General features: G+C 32.3%; 1 protein-coding gene across 8 annotated transcripts in view; it reads left to right on the top strand.

The window, feature by feature from the left end:
- Positions 1-282: 282 nt before the first annotated feature.
- The window catches only part of roq (roquin), a 152,038-nt gene continuing 129,097 nt past the window's right edge, over positions 283-23,223 (top strand). For 3 of the 8 annotated variants that reach the window (XR_010733347.1, XR_010733346.1, XM_066296054.1), the window contains exons 1-10: positions 475-1,157; positions 2,876-3,051; positions 3,137-3,470; positions 3,565-3,796; positions 3,971-4,382; positions 4,923-5,157; positions 5,265-5,443; positions 5,939-6,095; positions 6,731-6,957; positions 7,146-7,333. Coding sequence is in view for 6 of the 8 variants with exons in the window: in XM_066296054.1 (XP_066152151.1) it covers positions 560-1,157; positions 2,876-3,051; positions 3,137-3,470; positions 3,565-3,796; positions 3,971-4,382; positions 4,923-5,157; positions 5,265-5,443; positions 5,939-6,095; positions 6,731-6,957; positions 7,146-7,319 (2,724 nt within the window). In the remaining 2 variants the exon portion in view is untranslated. The other 5 variants (XM_066296057.1, XM_066296052.1, XM_066296055.1 and 2 more) reach the window with 5 other exon arrangements.

Raw genomic sequence — 23,223 nt, forward strand, 5'->3', positions numbered from 1 at the left:
GAATTATTGTGATTTTTTAGGTATAAAATTAAATTTAGGAACTAAAATTGCCTTTATAAATTGTGAACGCGCCCCCAAACCTATGAGGCAGAATCGGGTCTTTGAGGCGTTTCGAAACGATCAAGCTTATGTTTCACTTCTACATGATACTCATATTTCTCTTTTATTGGTCCCACTATTCATGCTGTGTTGCCACTTCGTGAGTCTTTCCTTCTATTTTCCTAAATATGACATTTAACATATGGCTATGACGTGACTAAATGTCAATTCGTCTTTTATGACGTCACTGCATGACGTGATATGAAATTCCAGAAAAAGTATTTCACAACAAAAATATTGCCTCATTAGTCATAATGTGAATTTATTTATTAAGACTTTAAAAGTAAGTACAAGCTCTAGTATTTGTGTTATTCCAAGTGTTAAACAAATGATATCGTTAGCTAATGTATTTTGTAACCCGGGTAGGGCCCCTGCCTTTAATTTACACCAAAGTCTAAATAAACATTTGCCACATTGGCATCTACTTGATTAAACTTTATTTATTTATTATAAAAGTGACATGGATGTTCTTTTTAAGATGCCAATACAGGCGCCGCAGTGGACAGAATATTTATCTTGCCAGGTGTGTTGCAATCTTTTTGATGACAAGCTACGCAGCCCCATAAGCTTAGGATGTGGACACACAATATGCAAGGGTTGCTTGTGCAACTTGCACCGCAAACAATGTCCTTTCGACCAGACCCTAATCAATGTAGACATAGAACACTTACCAGTAAATACCGCCTTGTTGCAACTGGTTGGGCCAACTGTGAAAACAGAGATCAAAGAAGAAATCCTTGACAGCACAATTGTACCCAGGAACTGCCATAATGACTATTTAAAATGTAAACAATATGTAGAAGAGCTTGCCTTGTATTTGAAGCCCCATTCAAATGGAAGTGGTAGTATATTGTCAAGACCAATGCAACGTAAACTAGTCACTTTGATTAACTGTCAGCTGGTAGAAGATGAAGGGAGGACTCGAGCCATGAGAGCTGCTCGGTCTCTTGGCGAACGAACAGTTACAGAATTAATACTGCAGCATCAGAATCCTCAACAATTGTCTGCAAACTTGTGGGCAGCTGTACGTGCTAGAGGATGCCAATTTTTGGGGCCAGGTACCAATGATTTTGTAACCTTAATACATTATTTGGAAGTTTCATAAATCAAGTAACATATGATGTATCAATGAGTGTTTGTGCATGTGCATCTATATTGGACCTCATCAGCACATTTTCTTAATGTTTTTTTGCCATTTTTCAGTATTAATTAATATACTCTCAGGTTTTAGACATGTCTCAGGTATAAGATTTTAAGGAATAAAAATGACTACAAGGAAAGTATGTACTGAGCTTTGTATGTCTAAGATCACATTTTTATTTTTCATAAACCAGCATTGTCAACACTATATTAATTATTATGTTTATATACAGTAATATAAGTTAAATGTGTTCCAAATACTTTAAAACTTCGAGTCATAAAAAAAATTAAATACTAAAAGGTATTTTGTCCAACATTGAAATACCAATTGATTGTATTTTCTGAATGCTAATCCTGAGGTGTTAATGACATAGAGGCAAAGACATAATGGATTTGAGTGTAAACATATTTAAAAATTATCTATCTGCAGATCTAGAGTTAAGACACTTCCAGAGAATGAGATTTTACTATTTTTAATTTTGTAAAGTTTATTTATATCTATTAACAAATCTAATAAGTCACCAAACGAGTTTATTTATCTGTTAAAAGCAAATAAATACGATCCTGCAGTTTCTAAAAGCACAAAATTTGATACTTCATAGTAAAATAGTATCAATTTGTTCTCTAAATCAAGATCACCCTGTTCCTAAGTCAGGTACCCTTCCTATCAGTACCTATTTATGTTAAGATAATATTCAATGACTTTCATTTTTTCAAAGAGATTATTCAAGTTTTAATGTATTTTCTTACCAATGATAAAATTGGTTTACATGCTTTTTTGCAAATGGTAAAAACCATAAAATTTATTTAGGAAATAGTAGATATGGTGGTTGAAGGTACTTTAACCTTTCATATGCTAATTGTTTTTGAGCATTTTTGCATCATCATTAATATACATAAGTATAAACAGGAATAGACAAGTCTTCATTGTTTATTTTAAGTCTTTATTTTCATTATCAATTCTTTTGTTAATTTTATCTATAAAATGTGATTAGTGGAATATTAGTATAGTGTGAAATTTACATACAATTGGTAGTTCTTATGAAACTTTTATATTACATTGGAAAACCAATATCTCACATTCTGCAATGTGACTTCATTTCATATGAAGTTCTATGGGTGTTGTGACACTACTGCATCATGTAGTGGACGCCAAATTGACAATTTTTTGAAACTTAGCGTTTGTTAGAGGAGGAATAATTAATGCTGATGGGATTTAAAAAGGACAATGTTTAATTATTTCTTTCACGTTTTTGGTTTGGGAACAAGCGTGAATATGTGGTTAAACTTTGTGGCATGCAATATATATGTATGTTTTTTTTGGCTTTATAGTGTATTCAGACATAAAACTAATAGATTTTCTTATTAACTTTTTTTACATAACCGTTAGTTCGATTTTTATTTTGAAAATGCTGTATTGACAGATTTTCATTTTTATTCTACAATTTGCAAAGTAAATGAAAAGTAGTAACAGAAAAAAATTAGTACAACTTATTTTTCTTAGTTTGATTCTCATATAATCATGACAGAATTTTTAGTGAAACTAATGTGATTTTTTTCTCTTTGTAACCACAAGTTTAAAATATTTATGTTATTTTCGACATTAAAGTATAAACCTTTTGTTATCTATTTTTAGCAATGCAGGAGGAAGTACTTAAACTTGTGTTATTGGCGCTTGAAGATGGATCTGCATTATCTAGGAAGGTTTTAGTTATGTTTGTTGTTCAGAGATTGGAACCCCACTTTCCTCAAGCTTCGAAAACCAGTATAGGCCACGTTGTACAGCTGTTGTACAGAGCTTCCTGTTTTAAGGTACATAAATCTTGTTTTGCCACGAAAACAATTCGTAATTTCTTCGCGCAAACGTATTTTTAAACCTTTAAACGTCTTTGACTAGGTCTCTAAACGCGAAGGTGATTCTTCACTAATGCAACTCAAGGAGGAGTTCAGAACTTATGACGCACTACGCCGCGAACATGATGCGCAGATAGTTCAAATTGCCACTGAGGCTGGGTTAAGGATAGCCCCCGACCAATGGTCGGCTCTGCTTTATGGCGACACAGCTCACAAATCGCATATGCAAAGCATTATAGACAAGTTACAAACACCACAATCGTTCGCACAAAGCGTACAGGAGCTAGTGATTGCTTTGCAAAGAACCGGCGATCCTGGGAAATTGTCGGTTTTGAGGAATCCATTGGAACTTTTGGCTGCCATCGATCCCAGTCCAGGTGAGACAACATGTATGTGCAGTGTAAAATAATAATAACGCCCAATAGGTTGGGATAATTTAGTGGTTATGCTTACCTGTAATATTTCACATAGAATCTTCGTCGCCCGATTGGAAAGAATGCACCGATTGCCTTGAAGCTGTGAAACAAGTCGTGGCTGGATTGGTGGAATTTATCCAGCAGCATGGAAGCCGAAGAGTGCAAGATACGTCTCATTCTCAGCATGCGAAGTATAAAATCAGCATGTGTCGAGATTTGACGCTCAGGGGTAGTTGTCCTAGAGGAACGAATTGTACTTTTGCCCACTCGAATGAAGAATTGGAAAAGTAAGGTTCTGTTGTGTTGTGTTATAAGTAACAGTAAAACTGCGCGTCAATACTAGATCAACCCAAAACGACTTCAAGGTGTTTTTACAAATTCCTAGTCAATTTCAACACCTTTAATAAAAAAACTCACCAGAAGCAGTGAAAATATATAGATACACTCTTTAATTTCATCAGGTATCGAGCCAAAAACCGCAAAAACAACAACCGAAGCAAAGAACATCGCATCGAGTGCCAATCGCCGATCGAAAAGATTTTCCCACAACCCGAGGAATATTACTCGGTACCTAATAATACAGTCAGCCCAATCCCCATGCAACCTATACCCATAACCATTCCAAGGATGAGTTACGACCTGCCTTTTAATCCTAATTATCCACCTTCTCACGCGCAATTCGCCCAACCTATGTACCCTCAAGTGCCGACACCCTACGCTGCGCAAGAGATTATGCCGACGACTGCGCACAATGTGGTTTTATCTAATGGCACACAGGCGGTGTATCCAGTAACTCAACAGCAGGAATTTCAGAGTGTGACAGTGAATCCTGTACCGGGAGTTGATAACGGAAGGAGAGGTTGGGATCATATGGTGAGTCAAATTTAATTGTTACATAAGAATGTTACCATGAATATCCTCTCTTTTGGATTAAGCGCTTTTTGTCAAATATTTATTATAATGCATAATTTCGGGCGCAAATTCTACATGCACTTATTATATTATAAACAAAAAATTTTATGAAAACAAACATTCATAGTTTCGCCACAAAATTAAGATAGTCAATTATCTGTCAAACCAAGAAATGCAAAAAATAAAAGTATTTTTAACTGAACAATTTCAAAATCGATTGAAATATTTTAATGAAATCTGGAGGTGTTAATATTTATGGGGGATACATAATTTTCATAAAAAAATACTTATTAGTTATTTAAACAATCAAATTTTATCGATTTGTTTAAGTCGATCTAGTCGTAAACAGTGTAGATACAAAAGTTGTGGGGAATGTTACTCTTACTAAAATACGTTTATTAAATTTTCTGTTATCAATTTTATTTGATTTCGAGAAAAAATGAATTTTTAATGTGTAGTTTTGTCATCTCACCTATACAGCTCATTGTTATAATTATTCAGGTTATGAAGCATCAGGCCTATCCGCCCTCGAAGCCGCCACGAAACCAAATGAAAACTTTAGCTGAATTGCAACAGTTGCGAAAAGAGGTTTTGGTTCAGTTGGAGAAAGTAGTGGGCAAAAATGCAGCTACAGAGATTTCGAATAACGCTTCAACTTTGGCAAAGCAGGAGTCCCAGCATGATTTGGATAGTCCATCCTCACCATATAATTTCTTGATCGGACAAATTAATTCAGGTAAACAACTTTTGTTTTCATCACACTTAGTTTGTTAATAATACCCGTCAATTTAAAAGTCTGTTCTTATTTCTTTTTCTTTGTTGAGGTTGAATTTTATTATTTAGGACCAACATTTGTACGATCGGATTCAATCTTAGCAGCAGACGACGATTACGTCCCTTATGAAGGACCCGCCATTAGTAAATTTGGTCCAATATCTAGAATGCCCAAAGATGGCAACGGTCTTAGTCAGTCCGTTCAGATGTCCGCCCCTTACAGAGAAGGCAATTTATCTTCAAATCTGGTGAGTAATTTAACATTTTTTATTCACTTGCGATTTTTTTATTTTGTTTTCATTATTTCTGTACTTAGATTCATTATAACATGAGAATTATCGATATCGTCATTGGCAGAATTGAAAGTATACTTCCCTCTTTAAAAAGTAATAAGTTTGTGTTGATCACCATGGGACATCTCAGTAAAAAAAAGGTAAAAAAAGGTACAATTCAAAAATACACAATTGATATTAACCCCCGAAAAAACCGACACGGTCTACCTGAATGGGAAGAGGGATAGAAAAAATATTTTATTCCTAGTGAGCGATACCCACATCATACTAAAAAAATGCATCAAGTTATTTATCCAGTTTTGCTTGAAAGACATACAACGTACCATACATAAAAGCGTTTTAATCCCTAATTTATTTATTCTAGGGAGTAATCAGGTAAACTGACTATTATTGAAATTCTTTCTTAAGTAACGTCGTAGTGACTTTTAGAATATAATTTTTTCTTCTTAGGCGAGGAGGCCATTATCATCCGGAAGTCCAGTGGCATCCTGGTTTATTAACAACAACAACCACTATCATCAAAATGCAATCCCGTCAGGCCACACTATTGTGGTACCTCCTAGCCCAGGTGTTAATGAAGGTTATGTTACTTACGGTATGTTTAAAGGTAGGTTTACATAGCAAATAAAATAAAATAAGAAATGAGATAAGAATGAAATAACAAATAACAATTTGTTGGACATTTACGTAGACCGACTAAGATAAGAATAAAATCATTCTTTTGATATTTGAATTTATAAATTTTTGGATTACATATTCCTAATGATATTTTTATTATGGATTAGGAACAATTTGCGGTAACAGAAGTGTTGGTAAGAAGTTCAAAATTGACTAAAATAAGTAGTACAATTCATCTCTTATTTCACTTCTTCATTTCTTCACTTATTTCTTATTTTATCTTATGCACTATATAAATCCACCTTAAATATAATTATTAAATCATATTAATTCTAATTATATAATAGTAGAAAACAGTGGCGAATCGAGCTTTAAATATTCCTAAAAAAGGTTGTGATTCTCAACTTAATGAGTATAAAGAAATGTATATCTATAAATCCAAAACTATTGAAATTGGCAATGGCATATGGTCAGCAGAAAGCGACTAATTTACAGTTGTCATACTACAAAAAAGCAAATCTAACGTTCGTTCAATAAAAGCTGTTTGAAGTTTTAATGGTTGATATATATTATGGTACATATTAATAAAAATGATCATTTTATACAAAGTTTTATTATTTTTAGGATCACCCCAGTATATTCTGCACTCTCGTCTTCAAGACACATCGACTAAGGAGCTTCTCGCCGAATCACAACGAGTCCAGCACCAGCTACGCAATTTGGAAAAGCAGTTGAACAATTTAAAACTAGCATCGCAAGGGGTTACGTCCTTAAGTGAGAGCGAGCGACTTGCGCAGCAGCTTCATGTGATTGAGCAGGGCATTCAGGAACGGCAGAAGGAGGCGTGTTTGGTAAGCAGCTTTTTATTTTTTTTCTAGATTATTTAAAGGTTTTCAAAACTCTTTAATTGTCGCATTTAGATTTGTTGCCTTAAAGAACATGTGCCCAGCTGACGTAATAATTTCTGGATTTAAATAAAAGCTTATTAGTTGAGAATGGTGGAAACATATTTAAATGATTTCATTTTTGCTATATTTAGAACAAAATAGTCCACTCTCTCACTCAAGGCAGCCGAAGTTATAACGGAAACCTGCCAGCTAAGTCGACAGACGATGCCATGTTCGAGCAAGATATCGCCAACGACATGCGTGAACTAGAGCTGCGACTTCAAGAAGAGCTGGAGGAGTGGAGTGAAGAGGACTCTCCTAAGTAATGCCTTTCTTCCAGGTAACAGACGCATTTGTTTTAATGAGCGAGTATACGCTTTTTACATCTTGAGCTTTAGAGCCCCAAATGCGTCAGCAAATGCCTTACCAAAACTTTTTTTGGGTATGGGTAGCTGTTTAATTAAATTTTTCATGTTCAAGTAATTGACTGATTGACTTATCTGAGGTTTATTGAATTCAAATCTATTTGAAGTATTTAATAATATAATTCGAGTGACTTATACGAGCAGTTTACATCAGCGCTAGGACCTCGAAATCTGCATTGCGCATTGAAGATCTGATCATATGAGGAATCAGTCTATTTTTTAGAGTTATTATAAATGGTATTTACAAAAAAAATGTTTATAAAGAAATATTTAGGTGTTCGACACATTGACCACTTCTGTTATAGAACACAGTCGGTAGATGAGAAAAAGAGCTTATTTTTGGGCAATTTGTAGTGGTTGGTAATTTTGTCAATCTAAAGTCCTATTTTTACGATATTGAAAATATAAGACTACATTGTTGCGTTGCAGTTCGGATGGGTCAGGTTGGAGTACGGATTTCAAGTGTTGAATCAACGTTTTTCTATGTTCAAGGTTCCAAAGATTTGGCACACTTCGTCGTGCATAACCTTTCGAACTACAATTACACCGTGACAAAAGCACTTGACCGTCTACTTTTACAATATCTAACCGCCTTGATGACGCAAAAAACCTTTTGTAAATGAACCTTAACGAATAAGTGATGACAGTATCTGTGAGTTAGCAGAAAGGACGCTTATTTTAGTTCTGGATCCCATTTATTTGTGAATGAATTTTTAACTAATGGTGGTTGGGCATTCTTATTCATAATAAGCACCAACCGGCCAATTTCAATTTTAATGAATTCGGCACGACGTTATTCCAGTTTTATGGGACATTGAGGCGTGCGTAAACAGAGTTTTGGATCAGCGTGTTTGCCGGCATTTTGGATATTTATGTTTTATTATTAGTTTAATTAAATTAAAGGCTTTAACCTGATAAATTAATCGCTTAAAGAAGTCGAATCGGCGGTTCGAGATCTTTCAGTTGTCTTCAAGTCATCGATTCGAAAATAAGGAAATATAGAAAGTCTCAGGTTTTGTGACTTTCCTCTATATTATTTAACTAAAATAAACTATGTCAAAATAGGAAAGCACAGCATAAATTGCAAATAAAACATTTCTTTTTGAAATAGAATGTGGGATAATAGATTTTGGTGATACGACGTATTTCATCAATGCGGTCCGTCAAAGATGCAGCGCATATCATTTTTCCAAACAAAAATTGTGTCTGATTTGGTAATAAGCGTAAATATAAGTTTTAATTTAAAACGCAAAAACACAGAAAGAAATTGCACGTAAAATTGCAATGGTGTGAAATTTTGTGCCAACATAATGATATCATGTTTATTTTGTAATAAAAGTAGAATATCAGCTCTTTTCACAAAAAAATCTGTTTTAATTGCAATTAAAATATGCTTTTATTTAGAGACATTATTCGTTTTCAATTTCAAATTAATTTTTAACTTCAACTTAAAAAACTAAAATATAAACAACATAACTCGTATGATTAACAAATTATTGGTTAGAGATGTTTGAAGAAAGTTACAACTAAACCATATGCGGTTAGCGGCGAAATTATGGAATATGTTTGGTACAAAACCAATGTCGTTTTTTAGAAATAAGTGCTAAACACTTTTATCGATTTTCACTAAATTTCGTACTAGAATTATTACATTAGCGTGTTTTGACTTGAGCGGGATCTGTTTTAATGCTTGCAAATAGAAAAAATGGCGTGTGGTTTGCACATTAAAGAGTTTGTATTTTTTTTCCCTGTACGAACGATTTTCATTTTTTTCTCTTCGTTCGAATTTTCAATTAATTTGCAATTGACGCAGAGGTGTTCACAGTTTAAATCCGAAAAACAAAAAAAATTCAGTGTTAGTTCCTGAAAAAAAAATCGATATTAATTCCTGAGAAACAATCTAATATTAATTCCTAATAAAAATCTTTAAAACGGTTAGAGTTCCTAACTAATTTCTATCGAAAGACGCGTACACGATTGGGACCTGAAACACAAAAAAGTTTGAAACGGTTTAAGTTACGATATCTTTCTTCGGCCATGTCAAAGATGGTCATAAGTGCCTTCTAAAAGAGCAAATAATTTCGACTTTTAACTAAAATTCTAATTATGGCGTTTTCATTGACTTGACAAAACTTAACTGTAAACAGCAAGAAACAACAATCAGAACTCACCCCTGCACACCTAAAGTGTAAGTCACAATGACGTCAGCAACATCTACTTTCACTCACAAAATGACAGTTGAACGTCGTCCACTTTCTTTTACTAAGTCATGGATAACCTTCGGCGTAGCTCACGAGTCTTTAGGATAAAACAAAACCTGATTATCCGGATTTGTAGTGCAGCGCGCATTACAAACGTCTCGTTCATCATCGCGCTAACATTCGAGTGAATCACGTACGAAGTAATATCGGTACGAAAACATGCAAAAAATTTACAACCTGCCTTTTGTGAAGGTACTTGAAAACGATAACTGATAGGAACTAACATGCGATGTTTCTAAATTTGTACTTGGATGATGCGAACTATCAGTATCAAATAAATACTAAATCAATATGAACGATTTCATGGCCAACTATCTTAAATTTCTAATATCGGACTAAAAAAAGACAATAATTCCACCATCTTGAAGAAGAACTGTCTATTTATTGGTATTATTTTAAACCTTGAAAAAATACCTTTTTAAAGTAATCAACTAACTTACTATGCTTTTCATAGAAAAAAGGTTATATCATATTTCAAAAATGGCAGTTGTTAGAAAAAATCTGGTTAGTTTATCAATGAATAAACTGCAAGCTCCTTACACTGGCCATTTAATTGCTTTGGTATTTTACTTTCACTATGTTTGCCCTTAAAAGACACTGGCACAAAATTTAATGTTTGAAAATGGTTAAAATTTGCAAAAATTCATGAAATCTCTTAAGAAAAATCGAACAACCAAAAATCAAGCAATAAATTAAAGTGAAAAAATAATGTTTTAGTACCAAACACATCAACGAAACAACATTATACTAACCGTGATCGATAAAATTCAGTAAAATGGAATAAAATGGTGGGCGTTCGTTTATTGAAATGACGCATTTAATATTATAGAAGATTTACAAGCGAAGAGGGCCAACGCTATCTAATAATAATTTTTTTTTTATTACGAATGCACAGTTTTTGCTTAATACATACTGCGTTTTGTACGGCATGTAACAGTAATTATAGCCTAGGTGAATGTATATCATACGATTCATCAAAATTGATGAATTGTGGCGATCGTCTTATAACTAATTGCCTGATATTATATCGAATATATTCCATAAGTTTACCGTTCTGTGTTTTTAAAATGACACTTCGTATATTTTGATTTCCACCTTAGCATTAACTTCAGTTAAAACAGTAAAATCTGTCCTTTCGTTGCAGAATGACTAAATCGCAGATTATCTAATATAATTTGAATAAATTGCATAATAGATATTTATATATGCACATAGATTTGCAGAAATATAAAAATTGTTTAGTTGATGTCCTACGTTTACGGTTTACCGCATGCTACGATTTTTTTTCGTACTCACCAGTTATTGTTATTTATATATATACATAATATGCTGAACAAATTTGTTCTGCATTTTACAACAAATACATGAGATGACATAGGGACTTTTGTTTTGGTAAGTCAATTCAAAGACATTTATGATGGAGGCAAATCAACTGAAGACAATATGGAATTGTTATATTCAAGAATTATTTCACTTAGAATATCTTTAGGGTAAGTTTCTTTTGTCAAGCATTTTAAATTTTCAACTGTTTTTTCAGCATTAGACTTTAACTGGTTGTGATGCGGACTACTGAAGAGAAGTTCATAAGATCACTTATTATCACGAACTTGAATTCCTTAGGATTGAAAGGAACGCGGTCCGCAGATAAAAAAAATCAGGGACGCCAAACTGGCGAAGTTTTTCTATAAGACTTAATTATATCTTAGACAATTTTTGTTTTCATTACTGAACGTTAAATTCAAATTGAGAATGAATCGATTGGAAGTATATAGTTTTTATTTATTCTTACAAATACGTGTAAACAGGCAGACTGTCAAGGGCGAACTCGAAGTCATCAGTGAAAAAGCTGTTTAGCATGCAATATTGATTTAACGATATCTGAATGGAGATTATGAATTAATAGCAATATTCTTTTTTCTAACGGAAGGCTAATTAACGTAGAAGTATAATCTGAATTGGCAGCAAATCACGCTTCAAACCTCTTTTTGCTTTGCGCCTCAGAAAAGGGTTGGTGAAATGTCATCTCTTTATAAATCATACTGTGTGTGATTCGTATATCAATGTTGTAAGTTGATATTACATTGTTGACGTGAGCATTTGTTTGAAAATGCATCTTGACTAGAAATTTGGTTAAGTAGAAGAGTGGTCGATAGAAATATTATTATTCTTAATAATTATCACTATAATTGATTATTTAAATTTATTTATACGTAGATAGTTTTATGATAGCTAACCAGAGTTGTGTGGGAAGTGCGGTGTTTTGTCACATTATGTCATGAAATTTATCGCCATTAATAATTTTCTTGCTTTTTATTTTTTTCGCGTAGTTATACAACATTTTAAGACCGCAATCATGTTTTACATGGATGTTTTAAAGTAAAATACTTTCTTTGTTCTTCCATGGCAGACAGTTGTTATTGGTGACGCATTGGGATAAAACTCGTTCATCCACTTATAAGTTCCTCAGTATTTTCTGATAAGATTCTTTCAGAACAGTACTTGGAAATTTATTAATTGACGTTTATCTTGTAAATTAACAAATGTCAGGATTGTCTATTTACGTTAACTTGCATTCTATTTGATATCTTTGATACTAAACCTTCATTCCAGGTTGTCGATGGTTGTAGCTATTTAAATTATTTGGCGACCTCGATTGTTTCAGATGTGTTCAAATATCTTTTCGAAAGAATTAGATACTTTTGCTTATTAAAATATATATGAAAACCTTAGAGATCGTATGTTTCCAAAACATTTGTTAAACAGAAATCGGTTGAAGTTATGCTATTGACCGAATACAGAATGTCCCAGAATAACATGCATAAATGGGTACCGCTGATTCCTGAGTTGAAAAAGGCTAATATATCTCAATTTACCCATTTGGGAAATATTGGGAAGATAAAGTTATAGAAATATTGGCCTTTAAATATGTTATTGGTATGTGTCAAGAAGCAATAATTTAAAAACAATGACAAAATCGTTTTTTCCTTGCATTTCAAAATTCAACGGAGTTAAATATTTGTTTACACATCTAGTAGACAGGGAACTTTTTTAGTATTTATTAATGCAGTACTCATCTGGCTAGACTTGCGTCCGAGTAGCAGAGTAGTGAATCGAATTTAATCTAAATGGTATAATGCGTTTTTATAATTATTTAAGAAACTCGCATTTTTAAAATCAATATTGAAGTTTTCTATCGAGAAAAGGTAACGATTTCTCGCATAGGAAAATTGAGCTAAATGAACCTATTTTCACCTCCGCAATTAATGATACACTATCGTCCCTGTTATTCGAGGTCATCCTCCGGATTTTTTAAATTTTGGTCATTTTGTAACTTCTTGTAAGACTTGTTATAACATTTTTATATATTAGAGTTCTCCATCATATGTTAGTTCAAATGAATTCCTCGTCTTATACCGACTAAAGCAAAAATGTAATAATGATAATAATGCCAACCAGTCGGAGTATCATTCTACGACATCATATGGTCCATTTTGACTGTTTTTTAATGACATTTAATTTTTTTGTTTGAAGAAAAAAAGTCTTTTATTAAAAATAATATTCAAGTTTTACAGGAGGTTGTCAAACTGAATTCCATAAATATTGAGAATTTATGTTAGTTAAAGCTTCTCTGAATTGAAAAGGGGGCATAAAATCTTCAGAGAAACTTTACACAGATATTATAGTGTCGATAGAAATCAAGACAAAATAGAAGAAGAGAATCTTGTCCCTTTTACTTTGTATGATTAATTGTCATATTTACTATTAGAAACTTGTTATAGTGAATTGTTTCCTATTTTTCAACTTTTTGGTTATACATACATTTTTCTGTTTTATTCAAGAATGGCTTAAATAATTATGGTTAGTTCAGTTTTTTATCCTTTAATTCGGGAAGGCTTTATAAATTTCACGAATAGACCTTTGCAACAGACAAACAAAAACTTTTAGTTATGATTTATGTTTTTATTTTTTATTTTTAACATTTTTCTTTTATATATTTTTATTTACTTTTCATGAGCCATAACACAATGTTTTCTATGAATAATATTTAATGTTATAATTTAAACGTGTTAAAATGATTTGCAATTAACGGATTATTGACGAAAAATGCTTATAATTTATCATAACACAGCAAAGTTTTTGTAGGTTTTCAGTTATAGATTTAGACATAAAACTCTAATTAAAAAAAAACATAGGTGTTCTAAGAAAAGAAGTGGCGCTCCTTAGAGTTTAAACAGATTTTTTTCTTTATATAGTATCAAGTGATAGCTCAAAAGTTAGAAAAAGAAAGTGCAGTTTTTTAATGATTTGGAAAAAATTGATAGCCCTTGTAAATATTTTGAATTTGCAGATATACTCTGAAAGAGAACTAAAAAATATCTTTTTCGCCACTTAACGTCACAATCATTACCTTTTCGAAGAACTAAATGATAGATAGCTTTCAAAGTAGCACTATGTATATATCATTTTTTTAAATTAACTTACGCATATTTTTAATAGGTATATTCAATTAAAATAAACATTAATTTTAGCGTATTTTAGGCAGAGGTATTGTGATCAACTAACCATAATTAATTTCCATTCGAAATCGATTTCCTCTTGCAATATTCCCTTTGGCTGTGTGTACAAAATGTGGACTTGTTTTTCCTTTTATTACCTATCTGTAATCTGTAATGTATTTTTAATATGTTTTATGTTTGCCGGCGCAGTCATTTTTTAGTCATATATGGCAATCATTTTTAAACGTCATGTTGCACATGTGGTTACTTAGTCCTACTTTATATTGATTACATTAATCACTAATGTATTTTAATCATATGGTGGAAGTATATATCTTATACTATATTAAAAAAATTTATTATTGCATTAATAAATGTTGTAACCTGAAGATATCGGGTTTGGTTTTATTTTAACTTTAAAGTATTTCCTACACCCTTTTTGTTTAGTACGTTGCAAAAAAAACGGAAATTTCAGGAAAAAAATTATAAATGACCATCAATACAGAATGTCCCGAAAGTGCATGTCAAAAATGATATTTTGAGATTATTTAGGTCAATATAGATTTGGTTCAAAAATTGTTTGAAAAACGTGTCTTGCTTAGACGCTATCGACGGTTAAAGGTCTTCGAAAAACATTTGTTTTTGATTATAGCCGGAGAATGCTTCAATGGAATTCAATGAAACCCATTGTGCATTTATTCACTAGTACAGCGATTATTTTCACGAGCCATTCATGTCTTTTCACAATTTACAAGTGTTAAATTCTTCGCTATTTTTGTACAAAAATGACCATAACTTTTTACTGCGTGGCTGCATCGTATTGACTTTTTTCTGATGACACTTTTCTATCTCTTGAAAACTTCTCGTGCGTTTAACATTTCATGCCGAAAAATTACTTATTATTTTTTATTCTTTCTTTTTTTTTTGTATTTTTTTTCATAGAGAATACCAATTTGCCATAATTTCAATAATAATAATATCGATACTTGTTGATGTCACTTATGGAAAATGCCATAAAAATATATCAACATTTTTTGAAGTTTGTGTTGAGTTGTCTCTTTTGAGATCAATAACGGTGCTCTGAATGAAGAAATTACCGACATGGTTTAAATTATAGGTTTTTGTTACGATAATCTGACATCTTGAGTTACGGTTTATACAGCGGGTTTTCCGAATCGTTTGAAAACCAATCGCCGAACATTTGCGCGAATGGTTAGGGTCTTACGCGAGACCCGTATACTTACATGTAAAAACCCCGTAATTTTAATCATATCTATCACTTCATTATTAGAGAACGCCATTACTGATCTCAAAAGAAACTTAAAAAAAATGTTATACATTTTTATGACATTTTCCATAAGTCACGTCAGTGTTCACATCGACAAGTATCGATAATTATCGACGTGACGGTAAAGTCGTGTTCTGTATGAAAAAAGATAATATCGTTCCGGAGTGAATTGTTAACCGTACGACAAGTTTCCGAGAAATTGAAAAATTGAAATTGAATGTATAATCAGAAAAATAAACCAATACGATGCAATTATCCAGTGAAAACTTCTGGTCATTTTTTTACGAAGATGGTTGAGAACTTACTTGCACATTGCGAATAGACATGAATGTTACGTGAAAAGAAGTTCTATACTAATGAATAAATGGATAATGGGTTTCATTGAATTTCATTACAGCATTCTCCAGATATAGCAAAGAACATGTTTTTCTCTAGAACTTTTACCGTCGGTAGCGTCTAGTCGAGACATTTTTTTCAAATAATTTGTGAACCAAATCTTAATGTATTAACCCAAATAATAGCATGATACCATTTTTTTAAAATGCATTTTTGAAACACATTGTATAACAAAACACTTTTACTTAAGGCCGGAAGTCTCACCCGCGTGAACCTGTAATGCACTAGATGGTAAATTGTAAACGTAGGTCGCTAATTAATCAATATACAGTTCATAATAAAAGTTTGACATTAACAAATAGATAATAAATGTTTTTATTCCAAATATGCCATTGAAATTTTAATGTCTACTTGACCTTTTTTATGGTCATCTTGAAAAATTAACTCTTAACGCACGTGCTTGAAATATTGTACATAAGGGGCAAAGTGAGGAAATCGCAAGTTTGTGTTGAATTTAATACTTATTAGTTCTTTCCTCGCCTCTTCCTTTTTCCATTAATTATTTTTTGCTTTTTTAAAGCTTCAAAGTCGAAAACATTAGCGTTGGACTTTTAGAAGACTCTTGCGAGTTATACTGTAGGGCGTGGTTTATTTTTTTATTAGATTGCGGTCGGGAATACCGCATTTTTTTCATTTATCTTGAATACCACGATTTCTTGATGATTTTTTCTTTTACAGTCTATAAGCGAAGAATCAAATCCTGGTTTTTGACTACCAGCTTTTCAGTAAGAGTAGGTATTCAGATTCAAGTATAATTTTACAACCACTCTTACAGCTTACCGTATATAAACTTGTTAATGTCTCTAAAAGCATAAGAAATCGATATATTACTATATGTTGATAAACTATTGTTATTAGCGGTAAACTTCGTCACACGATTTTTTTTTGCCAAATATACCACAATTTTTAACTTGTTAGACAAGAATTTATTGGTGGCTTTTGGTTGCAAGATTTTTAATATCACTAGTCCAATTCAAGTGTATGTTTGATTACTAGACTTTATCTCTTAACTGCTTTCTAGATCCCAGTGGTTAGATGCGAATTTGTGACACCTTGTATAAGTAACACATACATAATCTTAAATTAAAATAAAATACTAAAGATTAAAACGTTCTAGATAGGTACATATAGGACTCTATTGTTTTTAAAACATCATCTATAATGTGTGCAAATTTGTGATGATTAGTCTGAATTATGTGATGCATTATGCTTCAATCGAGTAGTTTCGACTACAATTTTGTCCATGATGCCCTGAATGTCTTCATTCCTTTTGTGATATATCAGATTCGTTAGATATAAGCCAAAGATTCTAGGTATGTAGATAAATTAAAATATAAATGTAAATACTGGAAGTATTAATCATAAGGAGACTCTAAATTTATATCGGAACATGTGTAGAAAAGCGAGTTCTTTCTAAATCCAAATTGTTTTTGTTTTTCGTATTCAGACACATCAGGGCATTCTAACAGTGATTCACAGGTATCGATGCTAATATGTAATCATCACAGACATGTGAAAAACGAAAATCGCAACTGCATAATTTTACTTGTAAAATAAATGTAATATGGACCTTTTCAAAATTAAAATTTCATAATAAAATGGCCCTCCTGTGAAAAATCTTTAAAAAAATCTAAAGGTACTTTCGGTGCCATGTGAAAAATTAATCTCCTCTATTTGAAATTAGTTGAAGTAATTTTCTTTTACTAAAAGTATTTTCCTGTACGTTAAAACTGCTGGAACTACAAAACAGAAATGCAAAATATTTGACAATATAACAAAGATATTTGAATTCGGGAAACACATTTTGATGCACGCATCCTTGAACATGAAAACCATCACTTTATGTTACAACTGAAAAGCTGATCAAATTATTGATCGAAATCCACTTTGTTTCTAGCTCGAACACAAAAGATTATTGAACATATTTTAATCATCCAATAGGCTTATCGCCAAAAACGACTTCAATAGTTCTCTATTCGTTTTTTCCTATATCTTATAATTACTGAGATTTAAACATATAAACATCCAAATTTTTTCACTTTGTACACGATAACTATATGGTGATTTGGTTCTTTAGCAAGGATGAAAAATATAACAAAACAAAGGGATAATAAAGCAGAAGAGCATAAGGACAACATTTTGATTAGTAAATGAGTGGATAGTACCTGAGTAGAAGCAGGCAAGGAATAGGTACTGAACATACGGGACAAGATACTAATATGGCGCTTGAAACAAAACTTGAAACAAAAGAGAAAAGAAGTATTAAAAACTGCGAACGTAAAGAAACAATAAGTTAATGGACAGTTGCTTCTTTTACTTTGCCAGTGTGCAATAGTACATCACAAAAAGTTTTATACAGTTTCAAATAAAAAGTTAAGGAGGAAATGCAGTCTCGCGTGAAAGTCCTGTACATGGTTCACCTGAGCTTCGACTTCGATTTCCACTGTTACTTTTGTTAGTAGTGTATGAGAATAATGGTACGTATGTTGGATAGCACTAGTATATTAATCCAAAATTTTTTTCCTGGGGTTGTACACTGTCTTCTCCAGATTTTTACCATTTATGAATTTTGGAGGAGTTAAGCATTTAAGGCAACCATGGGCTGACCTTGGATATTCGTCTTGCAGACCTGCGAATTTATTTCTTAGTACAATCTTTAGTTTAACTAGGTAGCTAATTATTGTTTAATATAATGTTTATTTTCGGTAGTAACATTCGTTTTTCTTGGACGTTCAGATTTTAGCCCATCTTTTACATCCCCATAAGTGCCAAATTTTCTTACAATTTTGGAGACGGCTCCTTGGCTGATTTTTAAGATCTTTGCAATGCCTTTTTGGTTGTAACCGTTATGTGATACTTGGACTATTGAATTTCAAAACTCTTCCAAAAAACACTTTTTTTTGGATATTTCGTATAAAATTCACCACAGAATCGGACTGAATAAATGATAATGCCTCCATAAACAATAACACTACATAGTATACCATACTTTTGTCCAACAAAAAAGTTGTTTTTAACAATTTTTTAAAAACAATATTCCTAAGCCAAATATTGTACGGTGAATTTAGGAATATACCTTTACCTTATCTACAAACTTTGAAGATGAAAACAAAAGTGATCACCAAGAAAATGTTATTTCAAAAATTATTTCATAGTTTTGTCCACAATTGTACGATGTCTTTTTAAACGGTACCTACGGCACACAAATAAATAATAATACCACATAATATTTTTTTACTATTTGTGAAAATAAGTTGGGAAATAGAATTTTAATTTACAACTATTCGCAATTTAACATGGAAAAGACATTGATTTGAGTCAAATTAATAGATAAAATCATTCATTGCCTGTTATTTTCTTCAATAGCTGAAAAGTGATTATGAATAGAAAAAAAATGCAAAAGCCATATAGATTTCTACGTCGAAGAATGTTTTAAAATTTCATGAAATTATGGTGAGTGCCCCCATAAAAAACATTGGAGTGGCAAAAAGGGGTCTGACCTCAGAAAAGTAATCACTCCGCGATTTGGAAAGCCTGATTTGCTAATTATGTGCGCCGTAAAGATACGTACACACTCATCATTTGACTTAAGTATCTCGAAAATTATAGGACCCATAAACAAAAATAAATTCCTGTATTTAGATAACAAAGCTTTAAGTCATAAAATTTCAAATATACTTTTTTATTTTTGAGTTTTATCGCCTGATACGTTTTTTCGATTTAACCCTAAATCGCCTTGTGCTATTATCTAAGTAGCAATAAGAATTGCCGTCCCCAGAAAAATATGAATATACATCCAGGACATAATTAATATTTTGCGGCAAAATAAAACACGCCAATGTAGATTTCGTAAGCATGAAAATGTAAAAAGTTGTGACGTGAAAGTTGTACATTTTCCATGCAGTGTTACATTAAATGTATAACGAGTATGAAATTTTAATATGCCTAATATAATCTATCACTTTATTCATAAAAATTTTTTTCCTGCTTGACGCGTGAACATTTTTTTTGCCGTGGTGCGTTAACGTACTATTGATGAAATGCGTTAGGACGCCATAGTAAACAACCTTATTCGGTTTATTTTTAACAACAGTGCCATCGGTAGCTAAATTTGCTATTTCCCTCGGAACGCTTCGCATGTTTCGTCAGGTTAGGGTATGATCGGTGGTAAGCAGTAACACTCAGTATACAAATGTTTCCGGTATTCTTGTAGTGGCTAGGCGGTGCCGATTTGTTTCCGGGACGGTGCGCAGCGCCACCTACTTGTTCGACCGTATAAAACAGTCCCTCCTTTCTATTGTTTTAAACAAAATCACATCACCATTCATGGTAGAGTTTGTTATCGCGTGTTCTACCAAACGTGACAAGGCATAATAAGCTTGTTGGTGGAAAATGGGTTTTATGAAATATTTACCGCGGTCGTATCCGTGTTTGAACTCCTCGTGTTTGGTATAATAAATATGTAATAAATAATTCAGATGGTGCACTTAGGCAAGGTGTCGTATTGCACAATAATTGTCAAATGCTTGAGAATCTCGGGAATTTTATAAAACGAGTAAAAATCAAAGCGTGGGCAAACTGCATCCTCTTCCCGGATACTCAGCGGAACTAATAAGCATGTGTCATCAAATGTTTTTTATCCCTAGCAAAATGTATTTATAATAAACATATGTTGACGTTCACAGACCAAATTTCTTCAAATTTACACTACGCTTTCAAAAATTTATAGCTCTGAAGTAGCAATTTTCAGTGATTTTTCTGCAAAAAAACGACTTAGATCTCATTTATTTGCCAACAGTTAAAATTTACAGTACTAATTGAAAAATTGTAGATGTTTGTGTCTTTTATATCTTGAGAGGATTTTCAGTTTTATCATCAAATTTAGATTTCACACTTACCAAGCTGAAGCAATCAATGTTCCTATTGTAGAAATATACACGTTGGTTTGACATCATCGTGCGAATAACCGCAAGAGATTCCCGTTTGTAGTCGACAATAAATTAAAAAATCTGTTAAATCAATGATTAAAAGAAAAATAACTAGAATTTTGAATCTCTATCACAAACTGAATTAATCTTTGAGTTGAGTTAAAGATATAGAACACTCAGTCCTCTTGGTATCGGGAATATCGTAATTAGTTACTGACAATATTAATCTCAAGGCGAATAATAAAGTTCAGTTAAAAATTTTTAAAAGAGTTTCTCTGTTTAAGAATTGTGTTCGATTTCTTCAACGATTTTTGAGTTTTTTTACAAAACTGCATCAACGTTAAAAAATTTAACTTAAACAAAGGAGTTGGTTCGAATATCTTTAATGGCCACTATGAGTTTTTCAACTCAATCCCTTTTAGATTCGGATTGCGAGTTTTCCCTATATGAGGCAAACAAATGTTCAAATTTAAATAAAAACTTCTTCGAATTCGAGACGAAAATCTTTATATGATTTTGAACATTGCACCTTTCGTGTTAAGGTGTAATGTAACTTTGCCCTTCTTGACTTTCGTTTTGTTGAAATTTACCAAAGTCGAGCCGTACCGTTGCGATGGCAAAATCGGCAAAAGACAGAGAGTTGGTTAAATGGAGACAAAAGCAAGTGGGCTCAGACTTTTAAGAGCATCAACTCTCAAAAAACTCAGCTCACAATTTAAAAATTACTAAAATGTGACAGAGGTGTTTACTTCGGATATACCAATCACCTCGCATAAGTGCCAATCTTTATCCGAATTGTTATGTTCCATAATGATGTGTTGCAAAATTAAATAAACAACGTCCAAAAATTTCGGAAATTCATATGTAATTCCTTTATTTTTTCATTACATTATAGTCTATATTTCTCCAAGAGAAAAATGTTAGAATCGGCTGTGTGCGATAATGATCTTATAATTGTATACCAGTTTTTCTATTGGATGATATATTTCGATCATTAATAATAAGTTGAAACATCAATGAATTTAGGCCATTATTACAATGTGAAAGGCTGGTGTACCTAGAAATATTAAAAGTTGCCTTATTCAAAGAGACAGAGACACGTTACGGGAAATCACGGATTCAATTATAGTCTATGAAATAGGCACTGACCATGACACAACACATTCCATCTCATTTGACGTCCCTTTGATTGAATAGGTTTGGGCATTGCAGATATAAAGGCGTGTGACGTCATTGTCACTAGGCATTTCCCAGGCTGAATTATATTTTGTTCACACAGGGTGTTTATTAATTAAATAGCGAAAGTTTTAGGGGATATTTTTGGGTCAAAATTAAAAAAAAGTTTGTATAAACATGTGTATGTCCAGAATGGCTTCATTAATCAAATATAAGAGTTCATCCAGGGGCTCCAAAAAGGTACCCATGAGGATGATCTGTCCGGAGTTTATCTAAAAATAATGATTCCCAATAGATTATTGCAATTTTTATAATTATTGAGATTAGCGCCATCAGAAATATTATTTTTCTATATCTTTTTTGTACCTCGCTTGATTTTTAAGATTAAAATTAAAATCCAAACTCTGACACATTTCTGCGCAAACTTAATATACCCCAAAAAACTAATATGCATGGGGGGACGGTAGTAGTTTAACACGCTGTGCTTCGAAAATGATTTCAGACAATATTAATTTTAATTTTCCGACTCTTTCTGCTACAATTTAATACCCTACGAAGTATTTTTAATAGCTGTAATAAAAGTGCTCGCATATAAATAAAATACCGGGGGCGGCGCTTTCATCAAATCCTATGTGTTGGATTACCAACGATATACGAGTGCTGTGAGTTTTTTTAACGTGGAACAAGTTTTCGTGTGTTAAAATTTTAATCTTACGTTATCCTCTGTTCTATGAAAACCAACCTATGAAATTAGTAAGATATTACTTTTAAACTACTAAACATGCGCTTATCAATTAAGTTAAAAACATCAAAGAGTCATGAAAAATGGATTTGTTAGAATAACGATAAGAACATTCTTCATAATGAAGAAATGTTATGTTATTATCAAAATATAGAAAGGTAAACTAACGAATATATATGTTTCTACTCGATTGCATCACTGTTTTTCTATGTATATCTTGACTATATATTTACTACCACTATCTTGCCTTTACCGTTCACGAAATATATTCTAGTCCCAAAGGGGCTTCTTAGATATTTAACCATTTAGCAGGGGCTGTAGTAGTATCTTCGTCCAACAGTAGTTTATCCCTAGATGCTTTTGCCAGTTTTCCGATCATTATCGTATTACTAATTTAAATGTTATACTACAACTTACGAATTACAAAATCTCCGACATGTTTAATTGTTATCTTTTTAAGTTTTTCATATCCAAATGTTTAAAACTGTTTCGTCTCACTTCAAGGTGGCACACTAATA

This window comes from Euwallacea fornicatus, chromosome 24 (genome assembly GCF_040115645.1).
Source record: "Euwallacea fornicatus isolate EFF26 chromosome 24, ASM4011564v1, whole genome shotgun sequence".
Lineage (NCBI taxonomy): Eukaryota > Metazoa > Arthropoda > Insecta > Coleoptera > Curculionidae > Euwallacea > Euwallacea fornicatus.